We start from the raw sequence: 25,464 nt of genomic DNA, 5'->3' as shown, positions 1-25,464 counted from the left end.
ATCACTGCCTACCTAACGTGTATTAATGTTTTGTTCTCATCACGGTGAATCTTGCGTTCAAACGTCTCGTCATCTGTGGTGATTTCACACACTGAAATTGCTGCAGTTACTCAAATTTGAATGAAAAGCAAAATAAAAATGTACAAGTTTAAAATAATTTGGTCAACACACAAAAAGTCATCCATGTTGGTCATTTTTGTGACTGTGATTCAAAGAAAACACAAACACAATTCATCACCAGAAAGAACAACAATCCAGCTTTCAGTGACTATCCTAATATTGTTGATTTAGTCTGAGCACATCATGTGCAAAATACCTCCAACGTGTCTCTAATCTTTATTGAAGCTGTAGCATTGGGTCATTTTAGAGTGAAGCTGAGACAATAACCTAATGAGTGATCCAGGACTCCGGAGAATCAGCTCCACCCAGTGGAGAGTTGTGGTAACAACAGGAAACATCCTGAAGTCAATAGCCTGGAGTCGGTGAGGTGGCAGGACAGGGAGGATCAGACCGCTCCAGATCAGTAGTTTCTGGACCTCTGTGTATTTCGGATTGGTGGGAGGCAGGTGTATGATGACAACGTAGAGGTGCTCTGGAGCTTGCAGACAGTGGGTTTCTGTGGTTTGACGATGGGTGGCAGGCAGGTTGACCTCAGGTCAGACTCTCTGGTCTGTTTATACCTGATTGGGATCTTCAAACAGGGTTTCATCCACCTGGGAGATGGGGGCCAGTTTCCTGTATCGGTACTGTGTGCTTCTTGAGCTCACGCTGCTGGATTCCTTTCTCAAGGTTCTTGTGTCCAGGACGATGGAGAACGATGAAGTTTTGAAAAAAACTTTTGCAGCTCTTCACCTCACAGACTTGATAATACAAGATAATGTTTAGTTGTAAATGTCACAGAATATAGCACCTAACATCACAGGAAGCCGGTCCTCATCTTCCCTCCAATCAAGGGTTAGGTTGAGGCAACATTTTTAATATATATATATATATATATATATACATACACATATATTCAGCTGATTGCACATGAAAAGGAAATAATACTTGGAAAGGCATACATTTGTGTATATAAGGTCTCACAGCTGATAATGCATATCAGAGCAAAACTGTAGCCATGAGGAGGAAGGAGGCACAGATCTGGGAAAGGATACGAAAAAACATGGCCTCCATAATTCTTAATGGAACAACCAGGACTGTTCCTAGAGCAGTCAAACTGAGCTATCAGGGGAGAAGGCTCTTGGTAAGAGAGGTGATTGTGTCCTGACACAATCCTGTCTCTGAGCTCTGCAGGCAGCTCCTTCCTGCTCATTGCTCCGGTGTTTGCTCTGATCTGTATTGTAGCTGTGAGACCTCATATAGACAGGTGTGCGCCTTTCCAAATCATCCTGTCCAATCAGCTGGATCCAGTGATCCAGGACTCCTGAGAATCAGCTCCATCCAGAGGAGTTTCAGTGGTAACAACAGGACATTCTCCTGAGGTCTGAAACTCATCCAGTTAGAATATAATAAAAGCTGAGAGTGTCCCTCTGCTGAGACAGAAAGCAACACAACCACCACACAAAAGCACATACACTTTACTTCACCTCACAACAAGTGGAGTCAACACTAAACACACACTGAACATGCTGTACACTCATGAGCTGCAGTCTGTCCTCAGTGCGCTCGCAGACCGTACAGTCTGGTCCCACCTCTGCTCTGACAGCAGATCACTGTCACCTCAGATGATCCTCACACTGAAGCTTATCATCATCCATGAATCAGTACTTTGTTCGGTTTCTTGAAATTTCCCTCAATTTTCAGTTGCAGAAATGCTTTATAAACCTTTCCTTTGACTCTGCAGTTCAGGCTGAGCATGTGTACAGCAGAGAGACAGAACACAGCACAATAATACAATAACACAAATAAGACTTTTTGGTCTGGTTTTCTCGTTAAATGGATTTATTCTATTTCAAGATGTCAGAGTGAAAACATGCAGAAGTTCCTCCTTTCTTAAAGCCAACTAAAAACAAAAAACTAAAAATTCTGAATTGTCATTTTGTTTTTTAGTTTTACAGACTGAATTAAATATTTAAATAAACGATGATTCATTAAATCTATAATTTGACGATTTAAATTGTGCTGAGAGGTAAAGTAAATTTTCTTCAATAAATTCTTGCACTTTGCCATCACCTGACTTTTCTCTGTGTAGGTCACCATATTAATCCATATCCATTTGCATTGAATATGTTTTACTGTGGACAGATGAAGGTTACGTCCTTTCTATCTCTGCCTCAGAGAAAACTACAACTAAAAAATAAATTAATAAAGATGAGAGCCTTGATGAGCACATTCAGTGTGTTAAATAATGATTAAATCTGCTTCTGTACATGACTGACTTTATTTATCTTTTGAAATGACATTTAAGTGAAACAACACAAAGAAAAAAAATTGTGATCATACAGAGTTCCTAATGTAAGTAGTTACACTTTTCTGACTGATTTCTCCCCTGTCTAAGTTTCCATCCACAAATATGGTTCCACATCAGTTTGAATGTGGTCACATGATTCTCTCCATTCACCAGTTTGCAGGAAACAAAGAAGAGATAAGAACCTGCTCCTGTCTTCATGTGAACAAAGGAAACAGGAACAAAAAGCTTTTTATCACAATGAGGTCCATTTGTTATCTGTCATTCAAATATTCATGATCATTTATCTTCTGCTGCAGTGACCTGAAGACACAATGACTGGTTCTGTCCGCACTTGTCTTTTCAATATGCTACTCATATATTATTACATTTAATGTTCATGTAAAATTGTCTTCTAATTTTACATATTTTCTACTTCTTTCTGTTTTCTATTTATTGTTTTGCACAATTTAAAATGCACATAAAGTGACAAGGAAAACAAATAACATACAGTGCAGGGAGAGGCAAACAGCCCAGACGGGCTTATTGAAAGCCTCCACCTAAGCAATATTGAAAAGTATAAGAATACTAAATGAGCATACAAGAAAATAATGTGACTACATCAACATAGTGAAAAACTAATAGATTCAAAATATATATAATAAAATTAACAATCATAATAACAATAATATCAAAATAAGAGAAAAAAAAAGAGAAAATGTTTTGTGTATGAGTTCAACTCCATAAGCAATGTTAAAAATACATGTCAATATGAGCAAAAACAAATAAAGCAGTAATAAATGGGGGGAAACAGTTATAGAACAGCAGTAAGATGGTAAAACAGTAAACAGTAAAACAGTAAACATGTTATATTATTATCTATTTTTAAGTATTTGTCACTGACATTTTGTAGTTTTTGTTTTGTACTGTCCACTTTGCTGCTGTGACACTGCAAATTTCCCTACTGTGGGACTCACCTACTTAAAACTCTGCTTGTATCTTTATTCTTATAATAAAAGATGAAGAACAAATGAAGGGTTATTGTTTTACATAATTTTGAGACACAACCACACAATAAAACTACAAAAGACTGATTGTGGTTCAGTGCTAAACTGAACTCCAAACATCCCTCAGTTACTTTGTTCAACAGTCTGTGGAGCAATGATGAGACAAGATTTGGATACAGTTTTCTTAAAACACACTGTATATAAGTTGTGCTCATGAATGGATGACAAGGCCCAAAAACACAAATGTTATATCAGGAAAATTGTGTTGTTAGTTGTGTTCAATCATAGTGAGCTCATGTGGCCTTCTAAGGGTTAAAGGAAAGTGAGAGTTGGTGGATCAGGATGTTGGACGTTATCAGTTGGACGTTGTTGATCTGATCTCAGTTGCTTGTTCTCCCAGATGACTTCCTTAGATGTGAGGGACAAACATTTCACGCAACTGGCCTCCATCACTGACTTTGCATAAATAGATATGATGTGGACATTATCACCATGTACATATCTACATACAGCATGTGATAAGAATATGGGCCACACCTTGTTATTTGGGCTCTTGGAGTTGGCTGACACTAATGTTTAATGTTAATATTAAAATCACCAGTTTTCTATGCGAGTCGGACAGGAGTCTGCCACTGCAACGTTCACCTGAAACGGTAACTCAATGTATATATGATGCCAATGTGGACTAAATTTGGATTAACTCGGCAATAATAATGATTATTGAATTATATTCTCAAACAGGCATCAACGTCAAATTGGTGAAAATGATTTCTTGTTTGGGATTAAGTCCTCATGTTACTGCTTTAATCAGCAGGGAGAGAGGGCCTTTTTCACAGCAGACATTGTGGCTTGTTATAGTATTAACAGCTCTGTTCTATTCCAGCGTCCCAGTGTGACATGATAGTGACCGTTACTCAGGATCTACTGGTGATTTTGCTCTTCTAATCTGTCATCTGTCAAAGCCACCTGTCATTAAAGGCCCTGCACATCCACAGGCGTAGGCACTTTGTGGCCTCTGCACAGGTTAACGCTGAGCACCTGGTCCACTCGCACAGACAGCTCCACAGCTTTCACTCACTTTCTGAACTACTGCTGCAGCTCTCCAAACACTATTTCACACTGAGCAGTACCCATTGGTCCTGCAGATGAAATTCACTCAAAACATTCAACTCTTAAGTCAAAGGTAAATATTTTTGCCCCTTCAACATTTTTCAGGCCTAGACAGTCAAATACCAGAACTGTGACTGAAGTCCAGGCTTTTTTCTGCCTTTTGACTAATTCATACTTACCAACAGTATCCTCTACAACACCTTACAGTATGTTTGTAAAACACACACAAAAAATTAAAGCTCATAAAATATCAAGATATGTGATAAATAATTGACCCATCTGTAATGGGAAAGCTAAATTCAGTCATTTTTAAAAAAACAAGCAGAAGTTAAGTAGACAAACGTAGCAGTAATCCGTACAGTTTAGCACCAATTCAAAAATCTTTATTAAAATCCATCTACATCTCTGATGTCAGTAACATTACAGGCCAAGCACAGTGACAGTAACATAACAGTGACCAGTTCCTAACACTATAACTTTCAGTCTGTTAGTGCATTTTACTTTTTTTTTTCTCCAGTGAATGAAATGATTGAATTCTGCTAAAAAGTGACCTTTCCTATCAAACAGAAGGTGTCAAATTCAGTAAAAAGTTCCTTTAACTTGTCAATATTACACTCTTCATCACAAATATATTTTAAACCTGCAGCTTGAAAACAACTAAGAATAAACAGAGGGTGATCATTCACGGCACTCAACGCCACCACTGAGTGGACAAAAAGGTCAGCAGGTGGCTGCTATGAAAGGACAGAGCTGTAACAGTAGGAGTCAAACTGATCCAGGACCAGCCGGACAGCCAAGAGTCTGTGGACTTTGAAATATGACAAGAAATGGAATTTCCTGACACATACATATACAAGGGAAGTTACGTTAACCGTTAACTGTTTGTCGATTTCCCCAACAACTCCTTACAATTTTAACATTATATCCCAAGTTGATGTTTTTCAATGTGAACATATGACTTGATGCTGAATGTTGCATGTTTGCCACTGAGGGGGGAGTGACGTTTAGATGATACCCTCTGAAGAGACAGCAAAGAGGAGAGGTTAAAAACATTTATATCCAAAACAGGAAGGAAGACGCACTGAAAAGGAACAACTGAAAACAGCAAAAAAAAGTTGCTGGAATAGAACAGAGCTGTTAAAAAAAAAAAAAAAAAAAAGGTGTGAAAACAGACATTTAAGATCCAAGGCTGGAGAAATTCTTTGCACTCCTATTAAGGCTGGACAATATTTCAATGTTATCATTTAACAACTTTCAGTGGAATTAGTTATCAATAATGCAACAACTGAACCATATTGCCCAGCCCTAAACTATTGCATAGTAAGAAAAAGGTCATGGTGGATGTCTAGGCCATGTCCTCTTCACCCTCCTCCTCAAACTCGCCCTCTTCCTCAGCAGTGGCGTCCTGGTACTGCTGGTACTCGGACACCAGGTCGTTCATGTTGCTCTCAGCCTCTGTGAACTCCATCTCGTCCATGCCCTCGCCTGTGTACCTGAAACAATCAAAGTAAAGTAAATACTTTGTCACTGGCATTATATACAGGCGTTATACGTAATGTATGTCTGGGTAAGAACAAACAAGCATCAGTACACATACTAGACCCCACTGTCCTGACATCGGTCTTCCTTTACTTACCAGTGAAGGAAGGCCTTGCGGCGGAACATAGCGGTGAACTGCTCTGAGATGCGCTTGAACAGCTCCTGAATGGCTGTGCTGTTGCCAATGAAAGTGGCGGCCATCTTGAGGCCACGGGGAGGAATGTCACAGACGGCTGTCTTGACATTGTTGGGGATCCACTCCACAAAGTAGCTGCTGTTCTTGTTCTGCACATTCAGCATCTGCTCGTCCACCTCCTTCATGGACATGCGACCTCGGAAGATGGCAGCGACTGTGAGGTAGCGCCCATGGCGTGGATCGCAAGCAGCCATCATGTTCTTGGCATCAAACATCTGCTGGGTGAGTTCAGGAACTGTCAGTGCCCTAGAAAAAGAGACATTATTCAATTAGGAATTATTCTAAATGCATTCAAATATAACTTGTGGGTCTGACACAGATACAAGCTCCCGCTTCTCTACCTGTACTGCTGGCTGCCCCGGCTGGTGAGGGGGGCAAAACCTGGCATGAAGAAGTGCAGCCTCGGGAAGGGTACCATGTTGACAGCCAGTTTTCTCAGATCAGCATTGAGCTGGCCGGGGAAGCGCAGGCAGGTGGTCACCCCACTCATGGTGGCAGAGACAAGGTGGTTGAGGTCGCCATAGGTTGGTGTGGTGAGTTTCAGCGTGCGGAAGCAGATGTCATACAGGGCCTCATTATCAATGCAGTAGGTCTCATCTGTGTTCTCAACCAGCTGGTGGACAGACAGGGTGGCGTTGTATGGCTCCACCACAGTGTCTGACACCTGGAGGAGGAAGGGAAAGAGGAATCAAAGTGAGGAGGAGGGAACACTATTGCAGCACAGAGGAAACAGGTGGAGTTGGTGGTCATTTTAAAACATTTAATGGATTGTGTGTACCTTGGGTGAGGGCACCACACTAAAAGTGTTCATGATGCGGTCTGGGTACTCCTCTCGGATTTTGCTGATGAGCAGTGTGCCCATGCCAGAGCCGGTGCCTCCCCCAAGGGAGTGTGTGAGCTGGAAGCCCTGAAGGCAGTCGCAGCTCTCTGCCTCCTTCCTCACCACATCCAGGACTGAGTCCACCAGCTCAGCTCCCTCAGTGTAGTGGCCTTTAGCCCAGTTATTACCTGCTCCGCTCTGGCCTGTGTTAAATCCAAATACAGACCTGTATCACAGCTGTGGTCTCAAAACCGACTCAATCCTATTCTACTTAAAATATGACTTCATCATATTTTCGAATTAAAGCGCATTTTCCCTGCAATGAGCGGTTTATACAGTGAATATGACTGGTGTCTTTACTCTTGCATAACTGTGGACAACTACTCATTTTACGTTTTAAACCAACTGTATCAGCCCAAGTTAAAATACAGATTAATTTTTATATTTAAATTCTTACCAAAGACGAAGTTGTCAGGTCTAAAGACCTGGCCAAATGGACCAGATCTCACGGAGTCCATTGTTCCTGGCTCCAAGTCCACCAGCACTGCACGAGGGACATACTTCCCACCTGGTGATGAAAGCACAGGTATGGAAAGGTGATTGTAGGAGACAATTTACACAAAGTCCTGAAACAATTACTCAAAAAACAAGCTGCTTTTTTTCTCCAGTATTATTATCATGTTATTATTCAATAAATGTTCACCAAACAAATCAAAAAAACTTTTTGACCAAAACCTGGACCACAGCTTCTGTTTCAATTTGTAACTATTGTAATTATTTTACAAGCTGAGTTGAATGGTAACTAAACGTCTGAACTGAGTTAGGGTTAAGCTGTTTTAACATTAAATTTACAGTTTACAGCAGTTATAAATTACTGTTATAACGTTTGCATAGCAAGCTAAGAAAGCAAAGTATGCTAACAGCAGACACAGCAGCAGTCAAGTACAGAGGGCAAACTAAGTGGTTTAGGAACAGATTCTAATTTTATTATAGGCCAGAAACCTGTTAATATACATTTCCAACTACAATCCTTCATATTTAACTCTCAGTTGCTTTTTATTTGCTGATAGTATAACGCGTTTTCAAGTTGAAGTTTTAAAATCAGTCATTATTGTTAAAGCTAAGGTTGTCATGTTTCTCTGAGATATTATTGTGAGCTGGTGGTTTGTTGATCTGCTGTCTCATAGAAACGGGGCGACAGTTACTAGGGAGGCGAGTCAGGAAGATCTCATGGGACTCAAGACTCATTTCTAGTGGCTTCTAGCTGAACAATGACCCCCTGCTGGACTGCTGTGGTACTAACAACCCGGTGGTATTGAATTACATTGACTCCTTTAGAAATCAGATAATCTAACTCTGTAGCTCGGAACGCTGAGCAAAGTGAAGTTCACCTGTTGCTTCATTGTAATACACGTTGATCCGCTCCAGTTGCAGGTCGCTGTCCCCATGGTACGTCCCGGAGGGGTCGATGCCATGTTCGTCACTTATCACCTCCCAAAACTAGAGTTGGAAAAAGACAATAAAGGACAACGGTTAAAATAGCTTGCAAGCTAGCGTTACATGTCCTAGCTAGTCAAACCCAACGGTCGTATGAACCCCCAGGCTATCATTAGCTTTATCGCTAGGTAAGCTAATTTAGCAGCCCGCCTAAACCAAATTTAACATTCACGCTCCTTCCCAGTGAGTCATTTTGAAACTAAGGAAGGGTTTTTTTTCGAACCTTAGCTCCAATTTGGTTTCCACACTGGCCTGCCTGCAGATGTACGATTTCCCTCATTTTGGTCGAAATTAAAAACTTCGAGACAACAACCGACACAGACCGAGTAGTGACCGTTCTTACGCTCCAGCCGCGGACTAACCTGAGAAGGCAGGAGCGTTGCCAACTACAGACGGCCGACAAACGCAATTGGATACTGTAAACGTCAGTCAAAACATAGCAGGCATCTGATTGGTCAAGAAAACTTGGATTTGAGTTCTGATTGGGTAGTACCCTGGGGGGGCCGCCGTTGTCTAGGTAACAAAATAGATTTCAATACACAACAGTGTTTCTGCAGGGACATCCTGAGCACTGCTTTTTGCGTGTGCCTGTGCAGCATTAAAGTTGCAATTGAAATCCAGCAGCAGGAAATCTAACAATGGTTTTCCTTTCAATGGCTTTGATCTTTATTATATGGGCCACCCTGCTGCTAGATAAGAAAGGCACCAATAGACACGATAATAGATATTCTGTCTTAGCCCCTGTATTGAAGTATCCTCAACATGATCTTTTTTCACCTTAAACACTTGTTCTTTATAGCCTCTTCTAACTCAACCAGAGATACTAACTTATAGCTTAACTTTCCCCACTGTCTCGTTATGTGAAACAGTAAGTCTCGATAATACATACACACATTAGTGCGAGTTTATGTTTATTTAGTGACAAGTAAGCTGTCTTACTAATCCTCCACTCCATGGAAAAAAGGGATGATTAGATCATTGTTGTAGCTTCCTTCGCCACAAGAGGGTGGTGGAGAGCGTTATAAATTACTGAACTGACGCACCATGGGTGTATTACAAGGCCATCCATGTGATGCACAAGCTTATGGGTAGTTTACAGTTCATCCTTCAGTCTGTGCATGTGTCCATTAATGAAATGGTTAGTAAATCAAATAATTTCCCACAAATTCCAAGTGTTTTCCTTCATAAACATCCCAGCTTCTAACTGACAGTTGCCCACATTTACTGGATGCGGCATTATACGTTCAGATTGAAGCCAGCCCTGAAAAGATAGTCAGAGATCCTAAACTTATTCATGCTGGAAGAAAACCTGTTCTACAGTCTCAGTCCTGTTCTCATCAAACACATACTCATCATTATTCCAACTGGATCTTTTATGCAAGGATCCATTAGATGGATAGATGTCATTTAAGATTTTTTTTTTTTTTTTTTTTTTTTTTTACCAATATAGTCACTGTTGTTTCCGTTTATTTTAACAAATATGTAAAGTCTTTATGGAGAGTAATTAACACTGGCTTACTTGGTCAGTAAACGGGCTGTCAAATGACGTCATCACCCTGCGACTGTTTATATGCGACACACCACCATGGCTCTGTTCCCAGCGTTTGCAGAAACAACAACTAACAAAGTTGGAGCTTCGTCCACAGGTGAGAGCGTCTTCGTGGAGTACACGTTTTAATATCGATTACTTTTGCCTTAATACTGTGTCGTCATCATACAGAGAAGATAAACCCACTGAGCCACAAGCTAGCTTTTATTAGCTACCCCGACGTCTGCCTGTCGTTGAAGCTGAATGACAAACTAGCGTTAACTGACTTTCCTGTCAATAAGCTTACACTCGGCTACCTCAAACACCTGACTGTTCCGCTCATATATGATGCTTGTGTCACAACTGTCCTATCCTGGCTTTGGTCTTATTTGGGGCACAGAGAAATCAGGCCATTCAGATTCTCATGTTGTTCAGGTGTCTGATGCAGTACAGTAAACTCAGTTTGGTTTCTCGCTGCCGTGGACTCTGATGTAGTAAGGATTTTACAGAATTTAGTTTCTATCTATTAAGAGTGGAGAAATGTATCCCCTGCATTCCCAGGATATGTTGTTTCCACACAGAATTAAAATACCCAGTCACAACCATGATACGACACTGCACATCAAGACATTCAGTGGTTGATGATCGACATCATGATCCATCAGTCCTACTGATTACTATGTATCACAGTTTTTTTGTCCACTCTCTCCTTTTAGAGTTAGACTGGCTGAACAATAAGAGTTTTCAGACCGGGGATGCCGTCTCTCTCCACAGACGGTTTTTAGAGGAGAAGGATTCAAGGTAAATATCACATAATCACAGACACACTCCTGGGAATTCTACTCTGTGTGGTCAAGTACACTATGTTATAGATTGTTATGTCTAAATTTCTTGTTAAAACTTTTGTCCATATGAAAGCCATTGTCATTATGCATTTCCCAATTTTATTCTTGCTTTTTTGTTCTTATTCCTCTCATTTACATCTTTTTTTCCCCATGGAGTACTCAGTAACAGAGGAAATTTGCTCTGTCCCTTTTCCAGTAATAAATACTCAAGATGATATGTTGAAAATTAGTAAAATTAATATTTAGTTATTTTTGCTTGAGGCATGTGTTTAGCTTAAATCTGTTCTAACTCCCGTTAAACTCATAATCCTTAAGTGTAGACAGAGAGGTGAGCCCTGCGGAGGAGGAGAAGGAAGAAGAGGACAATGTGCTCCCCAAAAAGAAGAAAAAGAAGAGTGAAAAGAAGAGGAAAAAGAAGAAAAAACACAAAAAAAAGAATGGGAGGCATTCAGATAGCAGTGGGTCTGACTCTGAAACCATCTACCCCAGTGATCTCAAAAGAGAAGAAGAGGCAAAGAGGTATAAACATACACACATTTAGAAAACAGATGCATGCACTCTGAATTTTATACACAATATCACTGGCTTGCATCTACTCTGTTTTTATGGTTGGTGTGTGTGGGATTGTGTGTGTGCATCCATTCTGCCAGATCACAGGCTGCTCCAGTGGCAAGTCGTTTCTCCTGGTTGGATGACCTCCAGTCGCCCACAGAGCATCCGTTCTGTGTGGACCGTAAACCAGACCCAGCCAACTGGACATATAAGTCCCTGTACAGAGGAGATGTAGCAAGGTAACACACACACACACACACAAAACATACACTCTGTCTTAGTGGCTATCACTGCTAATGCTAACTACCTGTCTCTAGAGTTTATTACTAACACCACTTACTGTGCAGAAGGGGAAAAGCTCTCTGGGTCTTAAGAAGAGAGAACATAAAATCTTACATGACCTGGAACTACAATTTTGATGCGGTGTGTGTGTTCCAGGTATAAGAGGAAAGGCAGATCGTCGTTGGGTCTGGATCCTCACAGACAGGGAGTCAGCTGGGAGGAGTCAGAATCAAATAAGAAACAGAAAAGCGGGGACAAGAAGAAAGCAGAAGACAGATATTTCTCCAGAGTCAGTCGCCAGCTGCTGAGGTCAGAGTCGGCTGTCCCTACATTACCAACAGTTCCTGATTGTAGTGATGTCATCATCTCCTCCTCCTTCCTCCGTCTGGGTGATGAGGGGGACATCAAAGGAGGAGAGAAAGGTAAGAGATTTAGCCACAACATGATGATAACTTGACTTTGAGAATCAAAACAATGGCCTTGGTTGGGCTATAAAGGGCAGAATTTGCCCTTAGCAGACCACAACACCGCAAATTTGTATTAAGAAAATAGCAGCAATTGAGCACTTTTTCTATGTGAAACATCTCTGCGACATACGTTCATCTTTTCATTTTAACCCTCACATCGAACTTCAAACTCTCAATGTGTCAATCCAGGTGACAAAGTGCAGACATCATCAGTAAATCCGCTCGGTGTGTATGACTCCTCCACGGCCCTCTGGCTGCAGGGGAAGGGACAGGAGGACCAGACAGAGCAGCAGAAGCAGGACATGCAGACAGGGCAGAGTGCTGTGCTTACGACCAGGAGGACTGAAGAGTTTAACAGGCAGCTCAGAGAACAGCCAGCAGACACACAGCTATGGATAAAATTCATACGATACCAGGTAGGAAGACTCTACTTTTGTTATTACATACACTTCCTCTTACTTCACTTCACTTGCCTTACAATCAGCTATGAGCTTAGATGATTGTTCATATGAATCTCTATGTGTCAGTACTTATGTGTGATTTGTGCACTTGTACATTGTAATAGGCTTTTTCTTTCCCAGAAGTACCAACGTGACGTGTTTTTTACTTACTTGAAAGTACTATTGTACAGTGTGTAGTTTGTCAACTACCTCAGGGTTTAAAGACAGATCTTAGTTCTAACTCTCAGGATTTGCCTATAAGGATATTAAAGTCTAAGGCTTATTCTATATCTTTATAATCATCAGCTACTCCCAGGAAAAGACCAAAACCATAAATGTGTTAATGTTAATCTCAAATTTTTCAAGGTTGCTACACTTGCAACACCCAGCCCTGAGACCAGTACCTTTTACTGAAGACCTAAATGTACATACAGCATAATGTCAATTTAAAAAAAAGATAAGACGCAGTCTATCCCTAAAACAGCTGGGCACTGTCGTTTTCAGAAAATGTCTCTCAAACAACAACACAGAGTGGATTTTTTGAGGACTATTTTCAGCTGCAGAGTAACACATTTGTTGTACTGCTGTCACATACAGACACACATTTACAGCAGCATAACAGTGCATGTTGGATTGAGTGAAAACAAAGTACAAATAGAAAAATAAAACACCATAGATAGATTGACATATGAGTTTTAGGTCTGACCCAAATTTAGATTGCTTGTGTCTATGTTTTCTATTGAATCTCGTCATATTCATAAACTTAATAAAGCTGAATTTGAATTTTCAGATTTATTAATGCACATAGTACTTGAGCTTTAACACAAAGATCATTTTGTTACTGATGTTTCAGAGAGATAACCACACAGGAGTCATTGTGACAAAAAGTAGAATCTGAACATCGTTCTATGCTTTTTTTTTTTTTTTTTTATTCATGATTGCTGTGCATTGTTTCGCTCAATCAGGCTGTCATCAAGCACAAAACAGCATGAACAAATAACCTGCAGCAAGCAAAGCAAAAAACCAGTAGCTACAGCCTGAGACAGCAAGAAGGTTAAGGTTAAGTAGAAATGACTGTCAGACATGGTGGGTGTGAAATGAAATGGGTGTTTTCAGGCCTTCTGTATTTTAGTGAATTCTTCTAGATAATCTGTTCACACTTGCCGCTGGCCTCATTGTAATTCAGCTTGTAACACCTGAACAATCTGAACTCTGTTTATTGCTTTTCAACCACAAAGTAATTTCTCAGTTTTTTCCTATGCAGCATTCATCTAATCTTTCTCATCTCCTCTCTCCCTCTCTAGGACGAGGTCAGCTCAGCAGAGTTTGGAGGTGAGGAGGAGCAACAGGACAAGGATTCAACTGAGCGCCGTAAGTCTTCCTACCGAGCGGTCCTGGAGAAAAAGCTGAGCATCGCGGAGCGCGCTGTGGACACCAACCCCAGCTGCATCGCTCTGCAGCTGGAGAGGCTCAGGATCTGCCAAGAGCTGTGGGAGCCCTCCGTTCTGGCTAAAGAATGGAAGAAACTGGTCAGTCTACAGTCTTCATGTGTTTCCATCTGACTCACTCAGTGCCTTTATATGTAAACTATGTTCAGTGCTGCACACTCAGCCTGCAAGTGCAGCTGTGGTTTGTTTTCTTTAGTCTAAACCAGAGTGGAGACATAACCAGTGCCTGTGTGTGAGTGTGTCTTATCGTCATTCTAACAAAGCTAACTTGTGTTTCATCTGTTGTACCTCAGGTGTTCCTTCACCCAAACAGTCCCCCTTTGTGGAGGGAGTATCTGCTCTTCACCCAGAGCTACTTCAGCAACTTCACTGTGTCAAAGGTCAACTCTGCCTACGGGAAGTGTCTAAGCACACTCAGCTCTGTGCAGGATGGCAGCATGGTGTCTCATCCAGCCCTGCCAGGGACTGAGGAGGATATGCTGGGTAACAAGGCTTTGTTTAGCCTTTACTTTTCAGGTTTTTCCCACTCTGAGAGGACTGATTAGTGGAAACAGTTACATACTGAGTTTACCAGTCAGCCTGGTTTTATACTTTGCTTCCGTCATAACAAGGAAAACTGCAGCCCTCATATACACACATACACACGTGACATTTGATACATCATATTCTCATTTGTTTGAGGAGAATTTAACATTTCCTTTGTATGCTCAATACTTGTATAACTTCATTGTCATTTTGTGTGTTTGCATCTTTCTGTCCAGACATCTTCACCCAACAGTGTCATTTCCTGCGTCAGTGTGGTCACTCAGAGAAGGCGGTTTCTCTGTTTCAGGCCATGATCGACTTCACTTTCTACAAACCTGACAGTGTACGAGCACTGTCCACCAAGCAGCAGGTTTGTTTGTCATTTTGTCGGATTTTACTTTGCTTTGCATTCATGTGAGGATTATGTTATTTAGAGCGGTTGGTAGAAATGTGTGTGACTTGTCTTTTTTTCAGTGGATCAGTATAAAAAATTGAGGAGTAAATACTTGTTACAGGCACAGTAGAAATACAAAAGGACCTATATCAATATTTTTGTGTGTGTGTGTGTGTGTGTGTGTGTGTGTGTGTAGGTCGAGTTCTTTGAGCCGTTCTGGGACAGCGGGGAGGCGAGGGTTGGGGAGTTGGGGGCCAGAGGCTGGAAAGCCTGGATGCTCCAACAAGAGCGTGGGGGATGGCTACAGCCGAGTGCAGGTAACACACACACACACACACACACACACACACACACACACACACACACACTGCATAGTGAGCCAGGCTTTATTGAGCATTGATGTAAATCCTGGAATAATCTCTAAATTGATTTGTGTGCTAGAACAATGAAACTGTGTGTGTGTGTGTGTGTGTGTGTGTGTGTGTCCACAGACGACGAAGAGGAGGAGGAAGAGGATGAGGAGGAGGTGAAGGACCGGAGCCAGCCCAGAGGAACAGTGTGGCTGGATGTGGAGTCGTCTCGTGAAGCGGCTCACTGGTTGCCCTGGAGACCTGACAAAGCTAAAGGCCAATCAGAAGAGGACTGTGAGGACCCAGACAGACAGGTACTCACTGCTGGACAGATGGGTGGTCATCATCTGTGTACCGTCCATTAGTCTATCTGTTGTTAGATATGTCATCTCACGTGTCTCACTCCAGGTGTTGCATGTTTGGAACTGGGTTCACAGTGTGCGACCACTTTATTTGACCTCTTCCTCTCTCTGTGTCTCTCTACAATTCCAGGTGTTATTTGATGACATCGGCCCGTCCCTGATTTGTCTGTCTTCACCAGAGCTCCAGCTCCATCTTCTTCTCCACTTCTTGTCCTTCCTGGGGCTGCCTGTGGACTCTGTCCTCTCTCCTGCCCCCTGCCAGCCCGGCCTGCTGCTGGAGAGCCTCTCTTTGCTCACTCAGGGTAAAAATGAGACAGTCAGGAAAAATAATACAAACTACCTTTGTTATTTTTTTCAGTAGTTTGAAGCTAATTATTGAGATGAAGGCAGTGACCAGTCTGGCTCCATGTCACATCCTAGGTAACGAGCTCCAGCATCCTCTGACCTCCCACAATCTACCTGACCCCGGGGTTAACTCTGTAGGTCACATGACAACTCTTCAGGGAACCAGGAAATGGGTGGGGCTTGGAAAGCAGGGCGAGAGGTTTGTCACCAATGTGTTCAATATGGTCCAACCTGTCCTTCCTCCCCACCACCGAGCCGTTCTGTCGCTCAGCTGGATGCAGTACGAGAAACTGAAGGTGAGAATCATTTGATCTGATTCTAATTTATAAGAAGAAGAAAATAATTCAGGTCAACTTGTTTCAAGGTCAGAAAAGTGTCTGACTTTTGTTCTTGTGTACGTGTCAGGTTTTGCAGTGCTTGCGCAGTGGCAACAAAAAGCGTCTCCGTTCTCAAGGCAAGAGCAGCAAAAAAGTTGCCAAGCGACTGCTCAAAGAACCCGACAACCGCTCGTCGCTGGTGCTGTGGCGGGAGTATGCCCACCTGGAGTGGATGCTGGGCAACCTTGACGAAGCTCGCAAAGTCTTCTCCACAGCCACAGCGATAGGGGGAACCAAAGGGTTGAGTAGCCCCGCCCTCTGTGAGCTTTGTCTGCTGTGGTCCCAGCTGGAGGCGGAGGACGGAGCAGGCATGCGAGGAGGGGAACTAACTGATGTAACTGCGTCCCCAGCTGTGGTGGTGCTGACCCGACTAGCAGAAGGAACCTCCTCATCCTCTTCTTCTTCTTCCTCCCAGTCCCTCTCTCCAGTAACTGTCCTGAAAGCCAGGAGGTCTTATGAACAGGCTCTGACAGCCAGCTTGTCAGCACTGGACCAAGTGGACTGGACTAACCATCAGCCCAACAGAAAAGGTTCATTTTCTCAACAACATCTATGTGTTTTATCTGTAAATGACAGTTTTGCATATTTTAGCCCATTTACAACAAACCCTGTATATTCAGTGTTTTTATTTTTTCAACATACCGTGCCACTGTTTCAGTTCATGCTTATTTAGCTCCTCCCATACAACCAATGTTTTACCAATCAACTCTGTAGACCATGTTTTCCATAACTTGTAGTACAGTGTTTACCTTTATTTATTTTTTTGATGAGGTGTCATTAAGATACTACAAATTTAAGAGGCAAACAACTCCATCCTCAAAGTCCCCACCCCCTTTAAATGTAGGACCCAGTTGGATCAGTTACTGTTTTGATTCATTTCTAATGTCAATATTCCAACACTAGGTCAAGAGCTGCTAGCAGAGAAACTGAGGCTGAGTGGTCTGGTAGGCTGCTACGCTCTGTTCCAGTACCTCACAGTGGGCATCCAAGCAGCTAATGCTGTCTACAGCCAGGCCAGAGAGAAGATGGAGGAGCTGCATCGCACACTAACAACAGACAAGCATGATGCTAAAAAGCCTGCAGCTGATTCCAGCCATACCAGCAGGCAATATGTTAGTAAACTGGCCTCTGAGTGTCAGATATTAGCAGTACAGCAGGCGGCCTTGCTGAGGTACCACAACAGTATCGGTGTGTTTCCACTGGCAACACTGAGACAAACGCTGACCTCTGCCCTCTCAGCCTGGCCCAGCAGCGCCCCGCTCTGGAGCATATATGTACAGGTAAGCTGTGGTCTGCTCAGAAGACACCAGAACAAAATACCACCAGTCATTTGAAATAAGCTTCTTCTCCAGATGTGTTTTTTTCCCAGCTCTTTCTGTACAGAATCTGTACTTGTTTATGTTGATATGATGACCCTCATGTGATCCATTTTCAGGTGGAGAACCGTTACCATAGCGCTGGCCGGGCGCGTCGCTTCTTTCACTCTGTAACCAGGGACAACAGCAGTGTGGTGCCACGCCTCTTTGCCATTGTTGCTGAACAACAAAGGAAGCAGCTGGTGGATGCTGCTCAGAGGTAAGAACAGAAAGGATGATGGGTAGTTGTGGGTTTTTCCTGCACTCATGTTACACAAGAACAAACACTGGACCAACTTAAAAAATACAATCAAGAAGCTGTGTTATATTATATTATAGTTTTATCTATTCTTTCTTTTCTTTCTTTCTGTGTGATATGCCAAGCTTTCACAAATATTCTCTTTCAAAATTCACATGACCTATTATTAATTATAAAAACACTACATCACATCACAAACAAAATGTTGTCTCTACAGGTCTTGTTGCTATGACGCTACCTTGCCCATCCTACCAGAGAATGGCCTCAGCAACCGTATCCGTGGACTGTTTGAAAGCGCCATAGCAACAGAGATGGGTGCTCACTGTCCTTTACTTTGGAGGATGTACATGCACTTCCTGGTGAGATGATAAAACAAAATAAATAATGAATATTAATGTTTTGTTTTAGAATATTATCAAAGGAATCAAAATGGGAAAAAAACACAGATGTGCTTTTCTGCTGTCATATAAAACTCCTGCTGTTCCTTAAAAATCCAGTTTGGTTCTGTGTGTCATTCAGCTTGTTCATCTCTGACCTTACAGTGCTGCCTATATTTTTCTCATTTTCCAAATATTGACTTAAAGATAGAAGCGTGAGAACTCGCGCACATGAAGACCAGCCTATACAGACTTACTTTGTGTCATTTGCACATTTGGATGCACAAATATTGACCATCAGCAAAGTCTTATGCCTGTGCTGTGTGTATGTGCTGTTTGTGTGTATTTGTAGGTCTCTGAAGGGAAGGTGGATAAAGCCACAGGGATTTACTACAAGGCCTTACAGAATATTCCCTGGGCGAAGGTGAGTCACAAGTTTCTAACATCTGTCTACTTAATTTTTAAACTGTATGTACAAAAAAACTTAATTGTCTCTCTCTTTCTTTTTGTGTCTGTGTGTATGAATGTAAATTTGTATTAATGCAAATGTGTGTGTGTGTGTGTGTGTGTGTGTGTGTGTGTGTGTGTGTGTGTGTGATCAGGGTTTGTACATGGATGCAGTACAGCTGTTTCCTGATCATCTGCAGGAGTTTGTAGATCTGATGACAGAGAAAGAACTCAGAGTCAGACTTCCTTTAGAAGAACTGGATATACTACTGGAAGACTGAACACACACACACACACACACACAAACTCTGATGCTTTTACACACAAAGCTGCTGTACTGAACAGTGAAGTTGTAGTGATCTTACCTAAAGATGCATAAGGAGCCATCCTTTGTACATAATATCTGAAAATGCTTTATTTTCACAGCAGATAGGACCGTGTTTTACTACCTGAAATTGTCAATAAATACAACTGATTTATTTGTTGTGTCGGCTGTAGATTTTATTATGAATATAAGTTTACAGTGAGGCTGAAGGTCTATGTTTCAACACAAATTAAATATATTATAAAACTTCATCAAATGTTTCTGTATATGTGATTTAAAAGAACAACTCAGCATTACAGTCTGCTGCAGCTTACACATCATGCTTTGGACACCCCTGGCTTAACAGTCCCCTGGTGATGATAATGAGTGAAAGAGAGTGAAAGATAACTTTACCCAGAATAGAAAATGATCAAACTCAGTACTAAGTTTATAAAATTGAATCAAAATTGTCACTTTTCACTTCGCTTTTAGTTATTTATTTATTTTTATTTTAAATTTCATCATGTTAAAAGTGCTTCTGTAAAAACCTATTCTTTTGAAGAATTGCCTCTGTGTACCTGTGGTTTCCAGATTTTTACCAGAACACCCCCTCTGTGGCTCTGGACTCTGTTTGCAACACACCTGCCTCCTTCATATATACCATCATTCACAACAGAGGACAAACTGTAAACATGCTCCTTTTTGATTTTAGGGCTATAAGATGTTCACCCTCTGCATGGGCAAATATAACGGAACAGCTCTGACTGAGTTTTTATAGAAGTGAGGAAATGGAGGTCATTTTCTGATATTGATCTCTTCTACAATCTAAATGATATCAGTCTGGTTATAATTTCTATGAGACCATTTAATAAAGAGTACATGGCAGTGTGTGAGCAACTGTATTATCCTTTACTATATTTAATATGTGTAGCATGATTTAATCAATCCACTGGTTTGGTTTTATTTTAATCACTACCTGTGGCATAAAGCATTTGGTTCTGTAAGTCAGTATGAATGTCCTTAAGGCAAACGAGTTGAATAAAGATGAAAACAGCTAACATAGTGAACTACAATGAAAATTTTAAAAACACAAAAGCCAGCATGAATATTTTTACAGACTAAAAACTTCTCTCACTGACAAAATATAATTAAAGAAAAACAATATAAGCTAAAGTTGACAATGTGTGGAGCTGGATTACTGAATGAGACCAAACCCTTAGTAACATAATACTCCAACAGAGCCTTTGTCCAGCTATTTTCTATCACATACATAAGTTGTGCATTATAGGACATTTCACTAATTGAAATACTTCATTAATTCATTACAGCTCTAGTATAAAAAAAAAAGAAAGAAAAAGCTTTGGGGTTAAATCTGTCTGTGTCAATCATATTGTGGCAGAGTTTCTGAACCATGCTTGTCTCTTTCTGTCTGATCTATCTTTGTCCAGGCTCCAGAGATGTCTCTTCGAAACTAGATAATGTCCCAGAGCTCGAGATTTAAGAAGAGGAGCTGGGTCACATCTAACCGTTGATCAAAGCATCCCATTTATGTGAAGAAACTAAACGCTCTCACAATCCTGACAGTGTGCCACCGGTGATTCAACAGATTGCTCAGTGGGCGCAAAGCTTTAGGTAGAGCATTACCCTGGTGTCATTGTTCTATAGTCTCCATTTCTGTGTGAGTGCATCTATTTATGCTCTGAAGTCTGCGACGGACTTCGCAGACTTGACTCATTCCCCTATTGCGTGTGCAGATGTGTTATTGGGAGTATAGGAAACTAATTTGGGAAATGTGGGAGAAACTCAAAATAATAATCCTTATTGTGGTTACATGTAACAAGAGTTTACGTAATTACTTGGGGCCTATTTCTTGTCAGATGGTGTACTTCCACAGTGGACAGGGATGAGCAGTTAGGCAGGAGAAGGGAATCAGACAGGCATGGCAGTGGCAACACAAAAAGGGGCCCGTGGTTTCAGTGGGATTAGATGAGACAGGGCCCTGACTGTTTTAACCCATGACAGCGGCTCAGAGCTGAGGCCGAGCAGGCGAGGGGTCGCCCCATGAGGCACATCTCCCTATAAATACTCATGACTACTGCAGGTCCTTTGACCTGTGAGTGAATCTCAATTGCACATTTTCACAAAAGCCAGATGTTAGTGGGTGTTGGTGGGTTTTTTGACCAGTGGACAAGGGGCTCTAGGAGGGAAAACCCTACCTCTTGCTGGTGGGGCAAGAACGGCGGCTCTCTTCTATGGAAAGCAGGTAATTTTTCACCAAAAAGTCGCTAGATTTGTCACTGGGTGCTTTTTTAAACAAAATTCGCCAGAGGGGTCTGAAAAGTCAGTTAATCTAGTAACAACAGCATTATGTTGGCAACACTGCTTGTTCACACTAAATCATTTTGAAAGCACAACAACCAATGAGGAAACTCAAACACTGGCCAGCTGACCTATGGTGTAGCTTTATCATTCAGTCACGGGACATTCGGCTGATCAGTGATATATGGAGCTGGCTCCGCTGTTACAATCAAGTAAAAAATACAGTTTCCAGACTCATGCTGTCACTTCAATGATCTACTGCATCAAATCCATGATTTTTGTTTTTAATACAATATCTTAAAATCCATGGTGGAGTTTGGTAAAACTATTTGTTAACACTAGACTGCACTACAGTAAATAATATACAGTATTGTTGTTTATGTCACCTCAAAACAACAAACAGGGGCAACAGCTTCTCAAACACAGGCTGGACATCACCTTTCCTGTTGTTGGAATGTGCAAGAAGTTGCAGGACGCAGCTTTAATTGTCTGTGATAAAAATCAACATTCGACATGTGTGTTATTTATTTCACCCTAACCCTCTTCACCCTCACAGAACTGAACTGAAATAACGTTATCAGATTCACCCTCTTTTTTCTTTCAGCTAAAGAACCACAAACAGCTGGGCTCTACAGGCTGTAAGATGAGTCTGTTGAACCACACACACACACACACACACACACACACACAGGTCCATATGTTTGATGCCACTTCTAATGGCAGGTGGCACTCATAAGACTCAATATTTCATGATTCACTCTTGCGAACATTCCCTGCAGTCAAGCCCTCACAGCTCAGAGGAATGTCGATTCAATGTGCCCTGACTCCTTTAATTAGCTGTCAATTAATGCAAATGAATCAGCTCTTCACCTAATTAAGCAATGCCATCAGGCAGCTCCCGTGTCCAGGCCATTGTGTAAGCAGCATGAGACAACCACAGCTAGCACACTCACATTGACACACTGTATTAAAGGGACCTGAATAGACGCACACACACACACACACACACTGATGCACAGTTATTTTTTAAAACCATATGTTGATATTTTTTGCACAGTCTTTCATGTGCAAAACGAGTACATGCACAACAGTAGTCCACTTACCCAATTTTCTAGTTTTACCCTTTTGTCACATTTCTAAAAACATGAATGTGTACATGTACACAAATACTGTACAAACACTCTGTGACGTGAGCATCTAGCCCTTCATTTATGCTTCTAAATGCTTCTAATCTTCTAATACCCAAAATATCTCTAAGTTTTATGTTTGATTTAGATCAGTGAATTTACCAGGGGCCAGCTTGTCATTTACTGGGGCCATTTTTACATCGTACATAAAACATGTCAAACACGTGAACACATGAATATCACTGCATTTGGGGATGAATTAAAAGTTAAGACTGGGACTTGTAAACACTTTTTAACCAGGTGTGATAGTGTGGCTGGTGTGGGTCTGTGGGCAGCTTTTGTTATTGTGATAGTGTCACCGAACTTTAGGTGCGTAGTTGAGATCAAAATGAAGGCCAAGTTCAGAGATGGCTGTGGTCTGACCCATGAGTAGGCTACTGAGTACTCCTTCAATAATGTAGCAATAACTACTGTGTACTCCTACAATAATGTAGCAGTAACTACTGAGTACTCCTTCAATAATGTAGCAATAACTACTGAGTACTCCTTCAATAATGTAGCAGTAACTACTGAGTACTCCTTCAATAATGTAGCAATAACTACTGTGTACTCCTACAATAATGTAGCAGTAACTACTGAGTACTCCTTCAATAATGTAGCAATAACTACTGACTACTCCTATAATAATGTAGCAATAACTACTGAGTACTCCTTCAATAATGTAGCAATAACTACTGACTACTCCTACAATAATGTAGCAATAACTACTGAGTACTCCTTCAATAATGTGGCAGTAACTACTGAGTACTCGTGTAATGATGTAGCAGTAACTACTGAGTACTCCTTCAATAATGTAGCAATAACTACTGACTACTCCTACAATAATGTAGCAATAACTACTGACTACTCCTACAATAATGTAGCAATAACTACTGAGTACTCCTTCAATAATGTAGCAATAACTACTGAGTACTCCTATAATAATGTAGCAATAACTACTGAGTACTCCTTCAATAATGTAGCAATAACTACTGACTACTCCTACAATAATGTAGCAATAACTACTGACTACTCCTACAATAATGTAGCAATAACTACTGACTACTCCTACAATAATGTAGCAATAACTACTGAGTACTCCTTCAATAATGTAGCAATAACTACTGAGTACTCCTATAATAATGTAGCAATAACTACTGAGTACTCCTACAATAATGTAGCAATAACTACTGACTACTCCTACAATAATGTAGCAATAACTACTGAGTACTCCTTCAATAATGTAGCAATAACTACTGAGTACTCCTATAATAATGTAGCAATAACTACTGAGTACTCCTTCAATAATGTGGCAGTAACTACTGAGTACTCATGTAATGATGTAGCAATAACTACTGAGTACTCATTGGTCAGGATGTATTGACGGGCATCATAGCTGGTGTGAGCCCAAGATGAAAACATTTAAATTACTTTATATATTTTATCTTTATACACTGAGTAATTTTTGAGGTTGCGTCATCACTGAGAAAACATGCATAGCCACAAACTAGAATCTAATTTTCACTCAAAACATATTGCGTCCATTTCAAAACTGTTGTAACACATACTGTGAAAGGGTGTTGCAGTCTGACAGCTATTTCACACTCACGCAACACACACGACATGATGAATATTGATGAGTGAGAGTCTATTGAGGGCTTACTAAAGTTCATCTGGGCTGCTAATTGAACCATCTGCACCCAGCTGCAGCTTTATGTCGGCAGGACTCCCTCAGTGTGGTGCACTGAACAGTTAGTGCAGCCCTACGTCTATTGTCAGAGTTATGAAGTTAGCAGTGAAGAAATATCACGTATTTCTCTCGGAATGGCTGCAAAGCTGTTGCCGGGATTTTATAGATACTGATTTCATGAGTCAAATTCCACCCAAGGCTCATAAAAGCGCTTTTGCAAACTTCTCTAATTATACTGACTTGTGCAAAACGCGCCTGTCGCTAGGTGCTGATCGCTTGGCCTGCGTTAATCCAGCTCATCGTCCAAACAACTTCACGCCCAACACTTCTCTTCATTGGGTCCTGCACAGGCGACAACCGCGAGTCGCTCCCTCCTGCCGCCGTTGCCGCGCTGTGGTTTGACGCATTGCAGATCCGCTCTGGCCAATCAGCGGCCTCTGTACAGTGTGCAGAACATTGCGGGTCCGCTCTGACCAATCAGAACCCGCCTCTCAAAAACTAAACCGCAACGGTGCCATCAGACGCGATGTTTAGAACGTATCCTTCCGCCTGCATAAAACTCCGTGTAACACAAAATAGTGCGTCACTTTCTGTGTTGCCTTACCGTCAAGTTGCGCGTTCTGATAAATTCTTATAAATAGATACGTGGCAACCCCTTAAAATCACTTTAATTATTTATTCATTTTTAAAGGCAAACAATCACTTAAGTAACTTAATTATTTGAATAAAAGTTATGAATATCTTTTTCTATAAACAGGGATGTTCACATCCTCCACTACATTTCACTAGGCTATATTTATGACAGTAAATATACAGTGTGTAGCCTTTCACAGTCTTAAATCTTACATCTAGAACAAAAATAATAATGTTTTTGCCTGGAAACACAGTTAATTTGTTTGGTGGTTGTATTTGCAGTAATGATGCTACATTCACATTTCAGTTTAGGCTTACATAATGCCACAGCATACAGGTAATATTAGATGCGTGTTGCAGTTAAACAGGTTCAGATTACACTAACACTGTCTGACTATAATTTTGATGACAGATGTAATGGCAGCCCATTGGCTAAGAGACATC

The 25,464-nt window shown here is 41.2% G+C and overlaps 2 protein-coding genes and 1 long non-coding RNA gene across 3 annotated transcripts; 1 reads left to right on the top strand and 2 right to left on the bottom strand.

The window, feature by feature from the left end:
- Nucleotides 1-4,859: 4,859 nt before the first annotated feature.
- Nucleotides 4,860-8,937, bottom strand: LOC139614164 (tubulin beta-4B chain). The gene is made up of 7 exons (XM_071471332.1): nt 8,779-8,937; nt 8,450-8,558; nt 7,516-7,626; nt 7,017-7,261; nt 6,580-6,902; nt 6,140-6,484; nt 4,860-5,996 (listed from the first exon to the last, which is right to left on the bottom strand). Exons 1-7 carry the CDS (start codon nt 8,833-8,835, stop codon nt 5,849-5,851), a joined length of 1,338 nt encoding a protein of 445 aa, XP_071327433.1. The 5' UTR covers nt 8,836-8,937; the 3' UTR covers nt 4,860-5,848.
- Nucleotides 8,938-10,093: 1,156 nt separating this feature from the next.
- On the top strand, nt 10,094-19,498 carry nrde2 (NRDE-2, necessary for RNA interference, domain containing). The gene is made up of 19 exons (XM_071471345.1): nt 10,094-10,201; nt 10,800-10,884; nt 11,244-11,447; nt 11,579-11,719; nt 11,919-12,184; nt 12,419-12,645; nt 13,974-14,198; nt 14,411-14,600; nt 14,879-15,012; nt 15,233-15,353; nt 15,528-15,700; nt 15,879-16,050; nt 16,169-16,389; nt 16,499-17,000; nt 17,374-17,750; nt 17,906-18,045; nt 18,302-18,443; nt 18,814-18,885; nt 19,064-19,498. The coding sequence occupies exons 1-19, from the start codon at nt 10,126-10,128 to the stop codon at nt 19,187-19,189; spliced, it is 3,594 nt and encodes a 1,197-aa protein (XP_071327446.1). The 5' UTR covers nt 10,094-10,125; the 3' UTR covers nt 19,190-19,498.
- On the bottom strand, nt 17,807-24,934 carry LOC139614174 (uncharacterized). Its single transcript, XR_011686917.1, has 3 exons — nt 24,628-24,934; nt 18,323-18,440; nt 17,807-18,035 (listed from the first exon to the last, which is right to left on the bottom strand). It is a non-coding gene; the product is annotated as an uncharacterized lncRNA (long non-coding RNA).
- Nucleotides 24,935-25,464: the final 530 nt, after the last annotated feature.

The sequence above is a fragment of the Trachinotus anak genome, unplaced genomic scaffold (genome assembly GCF_046630095.1).
Source record: "Trachinotus anak isolate AG129_WGS33_773 ecotype Australia unplaced genomic scaffold, CSIRO_AGI_Tana_v1 ptg000033l, whole genome shotgun sequence".
NCBI classification, from domain to species: domain Eukaryota; kingdom Metazoa; phylum Chordata; class Actinopteri; order Carangiformes; family Carangidae; genus Trachinotus; species Trachinotus anak.
The sequence above is the reverse complement of the archived record's forward strand: the minus strand, read 5'-3'. Positions and strand labels throughout refer to the sequence as shown.

Bases quoted from the DNA above. Each gene is read 5' to 3' on its own strand.
- LOC139614164 (XM_071471332.1), bottom strand. From the start codon at position 8,835: ATGAGGGAAATCGTACATCTGCAGGCAGGCCAGTGTGGAAACCAAATT. The intron at 8,559-8,778 runs GTTCGAAAAAAA...TTCCAACTCTAG, and splicing joins GAAACCAAATTGGAGCTAAG to TTTTGGGAGGTGATAAGTGA. The intron at 6,485-6,579 runs GTAGAGAAGCGG...CTCTTTTTCTAG, and splicing joins CGGGGCAGCCAGCAGTACAG to GGCACTGACAGTTCCTGAAC.
- nrde2 (XM_071471345.1), top strand. From the start codon at position 10,126: ATGCGACACACCACCATGGCTCTGTTCCCAGCGTTTGCAGAAACAACA. The intron at 17,001-17,373 runs GTTCATTTTCTC...TTCCAACACTAG, and splicing joins CCATCAGCCCAACAGAAAAG to GTCAAGAGCTGCTAGCAGAG. The intron at 18,046-18,301 runs GTAAGAACAGAA...TTGTCTCTACAG, and splicing joins CTGGTGGATGCTGCTCAGAG to GTCTTGTTGCTATGACGCTA.